Source organism: Petaurus breviceps, unplaced genomic scaffold (assembly GCF_028583685.1).
Source record: "Petaurus breviceps papuanus isolate PSGF00001 unplaced genomic scaffold, PetGlider_PUasm1.0 90574, whole genome shotgun sequence".
Lineage (NCBI taxonomy): Eukaryota > Metazoa > Chordata > Mammalia > Diprotodontia > Petauridae > Petaurus > Petaurus breviceps.
In genome coordinates this window covers 6,027,803-6,035,905 of record NW_027187277.1, presented here as the reverse complement: position 1 = coordinate 6,035,905, position 8,103 = coordinate 6,027,803, and the positions used below count along the sequence as shown (strand labels likewise).

Here is an 8,103-nt window from a genome sequence, read left to right as displayed (position 1 = left end):
TGAGAAGTTGGGTTTTCTCAAAAGCTCACACTATTCCATGTTGTTGGAAGCCAGCCATTATAACTTTTCAGCTTTTTATGTTTATGGATTTCTAGAGAGATGGATTACTTTCTAGCTGTGTTTGCAGCTTTAAGACAAGAATCATTCATCCAAACAATATCCCTCCTCAGAACATATAACAATTTTCATGTTCTTGGGGAAGTAAATGTCTGTTAAGTAGAGACAGAAGACTGAGGCAGAGAGAGGTATCATGACTTTGCTCAGGCCACACAGTCAGTATAAAATTTAGAAGAGAACATTTTACATAACTTGGTTCTTTTCAGGTACTTCTGTCATATTTGCCCCATCAAGTGAAACACTTTCAATAATGGAAATCATTACTGGGTCAAACACAATAATAAATTTCAGTGATGACTGAGATTTGTAGTTTAACAAATGCTTAATTATGATTGCATTTTCATACTCATAAAGCTTAACTTGATCAAAAGTCAGTGTTCTCTCATGTACTGCCACACTCCCATCATATAGTACACACATGTAGCCTATACATAGTTTGGTGTATAGTTTCCACTTTTCAATGATTCATGTTCGTAACTATGTTTACTTTGTGTTGCCTGATAAAATGTATGTCTGTTTTCTTTCTACTTTCACAAGCAGCTTCATGGTCAAGGTCCTGCACAAGGACAATGTGTTTTAAAATGAAGGCTTCAGGACCACATTGCACTTAAAACTGAAGACCATTTGTATTTCTTCTACAATCTTTCCCTTTACCACTAAAGCCAACCCTATACCTAAGTAAAGCTTCATATAGATTTCTTGACCAAAAATTGACATGAGTGTGAACGAGCCAGATTTAGGATTTATTCATTGTCAAATAGCAATTAAGGGTTGGTGGGTCACATATTTCATGTGTTATTGTTATTTTAATGGCAAAAGAGGTTGAAGGAATCAAATTTGATTTTTGAAAAATGTATTTTTATTGTTTATGGGAATATGACATTAAAAGGGACAATTTGAATAACAGAAACAGCATTAAGTTGTGAAATGTTGCCTTCATTTTAAATCAAGGTTTCCAAGTTTAATAAGGTACTTCTAAGTTATCAGAAAGGGCATTTGAAAAATCTTACAACATCGCTTTTAACCTGACTGCTCTTCAGTAGGTCTGTCTGATTCACAAATGCTTGCTCACTGATTGGTTGATTCAAAGTGAAAAGGGAGCAAAAAAAAAAAAAAGAGTACACAATTTCAACATAAGCCTCCGGATATCTCTGCCATAATGTTGCTTCTAGGAGTCTGATGCCCTGTATTAAGGAGCATATTTAGATCTTACCCATGAAAATGCCAGATCTCATGATCTGATCTTACAGCAACTTACACAGGGGAAAACACAGTGGAATTAGTCCTGCCTGGGGAATGAAAGGACCTGGATTCAAATGCCCCCTCTAATGCTAACTCCCCATATCACCATGAAGAAATCACTTCAGTTTCTTCATCTGTTAAATTAGGGATTTGAACTTGCTAGCTTCTGGGGGTAATTTTCAACTCTAGATTCTATAACCTAGTTATATACTTTCCAGAAAGCCTAACCAAGGGGTAAGGACAGATAAAAGGGTTAGGTTCAAAATCTAATTTGGGGGGTGAGGTGAGGTTGATCAGGACCTGTGATTTCAATGGTTTAGGAACTTCTGTTAAGAAAACTTCTTCCAATGCAGATCAGCCACTGGTTTATGGCTTGTGGTCTTAAAGGATTGTCTGTGTCACTGAAAGTTTTCATGTTGTTGTTTGTCCTTCATTCTTGAAGAGGACTGTAACATCTGGAAGGTGACTTTCAAGTGAATTGGATTTAAGTGAGGGAAGGCTGTGCAAAGTCACCAGTCGCACTTTCTCCTCTGGAGCCATCTGGATCCAGTGACAAGATATAGATCAGGACACTGGAGATGGCTCCCCAAATAGGAGTGCGATTTGGAGAGGTTACATGATTTGCCCAGGGCCACAGAGCCAGGAATTGTTAGAAGGGGTCCTTGATCCCAGTTCTTCCTGATTCCCAGGTGGGCTTTCTCTACACTATGCCACAGTACCTTTCATATATAATCTAATATCCCATCAAAATAGGTCACTTCTATTCTTTACATTTGTCAACTTTCTCCAGCATTGTTTGTCTTTAAAAATATTTGGGAACTGTGTAGACTACCATAGATCTGAAGAGCAATCTGTCAATTACTTTCTTTTTTTTTTTTTAAAAGCAACTGGGGTTAAGTAACTTGCTCAAGGTTACACGGCCAGGTGTTTCTGGGTGGGTGCTAAGTGTCTGAGCCTGGGATTTGATCTCCAGGTCTTCTCAACACTGGAGCCAGTGCTCTTACTTGCTGTGCTACCTGGCCGCCCTGTCAATTACTTTCAAAAAAACATTGTAGCCTTTACCAAACCACCCACCTACTAATAATACTACCTTACATGCACAGAGTAGCCTCTGTTTTTTGAAGCACCTTCACAGCCATCAGAGTGCAACAAAGGAAGGGCATTATTCTCCCCATTATATAGGTGAGGAAAAAGAATGGTGTAACTTGATTGTCTTGTAGCTGGCAGAGGTGGAACTAGAACCCCAGTATCTTGACACAAGGCAGTTCTTTTTCTCTTGGATGGGCATTTCTTCTGCTGAAGTTGTATCTGGGAAAGGACTTCTTTTCTCTCTGTCTCTCTGTCTCTCTCTCTCTCTCTCTCACACACACACACACACACACACACACACACACACACACACACACCCCTTTCATATATATTAAGACAATCAATGAGTGATTTTCTTTGGTCCAGACTTGTCAGTTGACCAGAGTAGAGAACTCCTGGTATAAACACTTCCTCCACCGATGCAGATTGATAAACTTTTTTATAACTCATGGTTTTGGGAAGTGACTTGGGGCACTGCTTCAATGTCTTGCTGTGGTCACACTGTGACAGCCAGAGGATGTCACAATTAGGAAAGGAGCTCACGTCTTCTTAACGCCAAGATCAGGCATCTATGTACTTTCATACATTCCTCCTCATCCTCTACTCTCAGCAAAAAATACTTAGCTCATTCCTAGCACTAACCACAGAATAAACAAGGACTCTGATTAGTTGGTTTCTATGCAGATTTTTCATTTTCATCCTTAAGGCTGATCTTTGTTAATGTATTTCCCACTCTATAAAATAGATCCTGTATTTTGCAAGTACCAATCCTTCCTAAAATCTTATATCTGCATTTTTTTTAATATCCTTATTGCCACAGGGCATAAGACATCTACATTACTCCATATAAGGCACCTAGGTGGCATAGCAGCTAGAGTGCTAGGGAAGACTGAAGTCAAAATAGAGCCTCAGGCATTTTCTGTGTTCCCCTGGGCAAGTCACTTAACCTCTGTTTGCCTCAGTTTTCTCAGCTGTAAAATGGGGGTAATAACAGCACCTGTCTCCTAGGATTGTTGTGAGGATTAAATGAAATAATATTTGTAAAGTGCTTAGCACAGTGTCTGGTACTCTGTAGGCATTTAATAAATGCTTATTCCCTTCTCCTTCCAGCTCCTCTACCCCCAAACCAGACAAATTAATCAAACAATCAACACATATTTATTTACCATCTACCATGTGTCGGGTGCAATGTGTAGATGTTGGTAAATGAAGACAAAAGGAAATAGTCTCTGCCCTTTAAAGAAGCTTGCATGGTGTCAAACACTCCTGAAGGCATCAACATTTGTGTCTGCTTAGAATTCAAATTGGACCCACCCAACTACTTCCTTGGTGTCCTCCCTTTCTGTACCTACTGGAAATCATTCTGTGATGCTAATTGGTAAAGTAGGAAAAGCTCTGGACTGTCCTTTGTCCCAGAAGCCCTGGGTTCTGGTCCCTCTTCTGCCTCTGACTCACTGAACTCTGAACTACTCATCTGTCAAATGGACTCTATGGCCACAGAGGTCCCTTCCTGCTCTAAAACTCCATAACCCAACAACGTTTGATGCTTCATCAATCCACGATGGCCTCCTAGGATCTGTCTTGGGGGTAATGTCCAAAGGTTCTAGAATACAGATGGAGGTGGAAGGGGCCATGGTAAATACCTGTGTGTTCTGTCCCATAGTGGGGCAGAAGAGATACTTAAGATTCTTTTCATTTAATAAGGAAGTCACTGCCAGAAAGTGAATATACACAAAATGGCAAAGGCATATAAATAGGGTATCATTTTAGGCTCCTTTGAAGTTAGTATAGATAAACATATTTGTGCCAGCCAACACATATTTGTCATGTATTGTGTTACCAACAGGTTCATCACAGTCTGACTTTCTGCTTAAGCCTTTTAAGGCCTGCCAGTCCTTCTTTCCCTTCATGGGAACACCCAGTGGAGAGCAGAAGGTGGTCAACATGTTCTTCCCTAAGTAATAATGCCTGTTAAATTCAGTAGCCTTTGCCTTTCTACCCTCAGGTAATACTAAGACGGGAGAAATAAAGATTAGATCCTCATCAGCAAAGGGTTGGGGCCCCGATAGCTATACCCTTGTTTCACATGACCTTACGTCATTTCCCTTGAATCTCCCAGCGTGTCAAATCCAAGGATGAATTGCTGTTCAACAATACAGGATGAATAGAGGGCTCTTGATGTTCAGACAGCAGGATCATGAAAAAGATGCTGGCTTGGGGACATTTACATATATGGGCTGTGTAAGTCATACAACAAAGACGCCCAAACATTCAGGCCATGGAAGTTTTTCCCTGTCTCTCCCAATATCAACAAGTTCAAGATGCCAGCGAAACAGAACTGCTGGAATGAGGCGTGCTATTTTCAGGAGCCTATGAGACTGGAGATGCCAGGCTGGCAGCTAGAGATATATCCTTGGGTAGCATTAATCTCCTCTCAGAGTTTATGTTTTCCCATGCTAGACCTCAGCATCAATATTCCTTCAACAGACTCCCCAGGACTGTTTGCCATCTTCTGCCAGAGGTGCTGTTCTTCGCCCTGAGAATCCATCCAATCCACCTCCTTCCCATGACTCATACCTGAAAAATGGAAGAGGGTCACCTTCCACTGTGTGCTAGTGGGCACCTTATCAGTCAGTCTAAAGTTCTTGTTGCCACAATACAGTGCTCTCCCAATTGCTTCTTGTCACTATTTTACCCACTTGATATAATTTTTAGGAGAAAACAAATCTGTCCTTCCAATGCACTTGCATAACCACCCACCCGTGCTGGTGTGGTTGCTTTCTCAGTAAGATTTACCATTCGTGCTCTAGATCATCTCTCTGAAAGGACAATGAGCTATAGAAATGGGAACCAGTGAAGCATCTATTCAACATCTGCACATTCTTCTGTTTTTTTTTTTTTGACATTTTGGAGTATGACCTGTATTCAGATTTAGCAACAACACAGACAACTCATAAAGATTCCTCCATTTGTGTTCAATGCCATTCCTATTAAAGGATGATGGCTGGAGAATTAGAGAAAAGTCCAACATCCTCATTGTATAAATGAGGAGCCAGGGCTACTGAGAGGTGAAGTGACTTATCCAAAGTCACATAGGTAGTGCCAAAGGTAGGATTCAGATCCAAGGTCTCTGATTAGAATTAGCCCTGGGAGATTGTGATTTAACCAGTCATATGTAATTAGTAAGCTGCAGAAGTGGCTTTCAAACCTAAGCCTAAGTCTAAAATGACTCTTACTCTTGGTACCATACAGCCCAAAAACTATATACATAGAGACAAGGAAGAAATGTCTAGCAACTCTTTCCTAATTCTTTGTGCTCCCCTCCTATTCCTCACCCCATTTCCCATCACTATCTGCTCACCTGATCTCTTGTTCCTACTCTTTCTTCTTCACATCTTCTCTCTGGTTGATAGCATATACAGCTCAGCTAGAAGCAATACTAGGCTTTCTTCCCTTACATACTATGGTTGCTTCAACTCTGATAGCGTCAGGCAGAATCTCCGTGCTGTTCCCCTTAGTATGAACTGGGGTGGAATCATTCTGGGCCAGTTTTTAAAACATGGTCCCACCTATACTCTCCTGTCACCCCTCCCATCCCCACATTTTCTCTCTAACTGTGCTGACCTAAGGGAACTTTCAACATCAGCAGGCAAAGACAAGATTTCCATTTAGAGAATTTGGAGGGAGTTTTCTTGAAATCCTGAAAACTACAGAATTGGCAACTATTCCACCATCCTATACCAACTCGTGGATCAGAATAAAGACATTGACCATTCTCAACCAGTCACTTACCACTACCAGAGTTCAATCGAACACCTCCAAGAAATATGTTACTGGAGAGAGCTTCTTTGTCCCAGACAGTCAATTCTAGGCAAACATTCTTTAGATCCTGAAGATCCAGGCCACTAAACAGGAAAGTATGATTCCATTGGGGGTTAACGTTCTTTTTGATTACAGGGGTTTTGTGCTTGGTGGCTTTGGTGGTATCAGGAAGCAGATATCTGGGGGAGAAAAAACAAATCACAAAATCAGCCAGATGAGGGAGGATTCCATATGCCTTTAATCATTTATAATTCCCATACTAATTGTCTTTTTAATGTTTGCTCTTCCCTGCTCCAACTCTGACCTAGCCTTTGTCCCCAAATGCTTAATCTAGTTTGGGTTTTAATTGGCAGAATGATTTATTTCTTGGGGATGGAGAGGTAGGTAGTAAATGTCCTCTTTTTCCCTTTCCAACCTTCCTCCCATCCATTCCTTCCATCAAGAATGGAAACACTGGTGATTAAATTTGTGGGGAAAGTGAGTCTGTATCAGATTTTATTTTGTGGGTCTCCAATAAGCTTCACAAAAAAAAATGTTTATTTTCTCTCTCTTTTCTCCTTTTTATTTAAAGCCCAAGATTTTTTTTTAATTAGCTTAACTTCTAAGACTAACTAGTTACAGAAAAATTATTGGCTCTCTTTTTTTTTCAGAGCAAGAATGATTTCCTTTACCCTTCACAAATTTTTAAAATAATGATGAAATTGATATGCTGCAGGAGATGCTTAGGTCTTTTCTATAATGTTCAATGGGAAACATTCTCCCTGGCTTCCTCCACCAGAGTACAAAGCTCAGGTTGGACAGGATGGGTAGGGTGACAAATTAACTTTCTTTGTCTATGAGATTGCACCCTTCCTATTTATAATCAATTGATTAGAGGAGTTTCCAGACTAATTTAATGAAGTTAAAGAGAGGCCACCTCCCTAAGGAGGATATAGGCAAGCCCACTGAATGAATGAATAATACATGTATTAAGCACTTAGTTTAAATAATTGTTATTCAGTCCTGTCCAACTCTCTGTGACCCCATTTGGGTTTTTCTTGTCCAAGATACTGAAATGGTTTGCTATTTCCTTCTCCAGTTCATTTTACAGATGAGGAGCTGAGGCAAATGGAGTTAAGTGACTTGCTCAGGGTCACACATTAAGTGTCTGAGGCCGGATTTGAATTCAAGAAGATAAAGTCTTCCTGTTTCCGAGTCCAGCACTCTATCCACTGAGTTAATTAGCTGTCCATATTTAGTACAAAGTACTATGCTACTAAGTACTGGGGTTACAAAAAGAAAAGTAAGATAGTCCTGCTCTTAAGGAGCTTATGTTGTAATGGAGAACACAACAGGGATGAAAGTTTTCAGTTGTAAGTCAGATAGAAAAGTACCTTGATTGTTAGGGTACAGCAGCAAAACAATATTAATATCTCTTCTTTCATGTCAACTCTACTGAAATGAAGGATCTCCTGATACTCGAAGACTTGTTGACTGCATTCTCACCAGTGAGGATCAGGGACTGGAAATGGCTTGGTTGCTTCATTGTGTTGTGATGCAGGTACTAATATTTGTGGTCGTTGTTTTATTTTTTTTGGGGGGGGGAGGAGCATAACCCTAGAAAGATGAGATTAGGGGTAGCTAGGCGGTGCAGTGAATAGAGCACTGGCCCTAGAGTCAGAAGGACCTGAGTTCAAATCTGGCCTCAGACACTTAACACAAAAACTAGCCATGTGACCTTGGGCAAGTCACTTAACCCCAATTACCCTCCAAAAAGTAAGAGAAAGAAAGAGAGAGAGAGAGAAAGAGAGAGAGAGAGAGAGAGAGAGAGAGAGAGAGAGAGAGAGAGAGAGA

General features: G+C 40.4%; 1 protein-coding gene across 1 annotated transcript in view; it reads right to left on the bottom strand.

Moving 5' to 3' along the window:
* Nucleotides 1-836: 836 nt before the first annotated feature.
* The window catches only part of SYTL5 (synaptotagmin like 5), a 156,797-nt gene continuing 149,530 nt past the window's right edge, over nt 837-8,103 (bottom strand). The window contains exons 16-17 of the mRNA XM_069063476.1: nt 6,241-6,449; nt 837-5,025 (exon numbers count right to left, since the gene is read on the bottom strand). Of these exons, the coding sequence (XP_068919577.1) occupies nt 4,883-5,025; nt 6,241-6,449 (352 nt within the window). The 3' untranslated portion in view covers nt 837-4,882. The remainder of the gene's footprint in view (nt 5,026-6,240; nt 6,450-8,103) is intronic.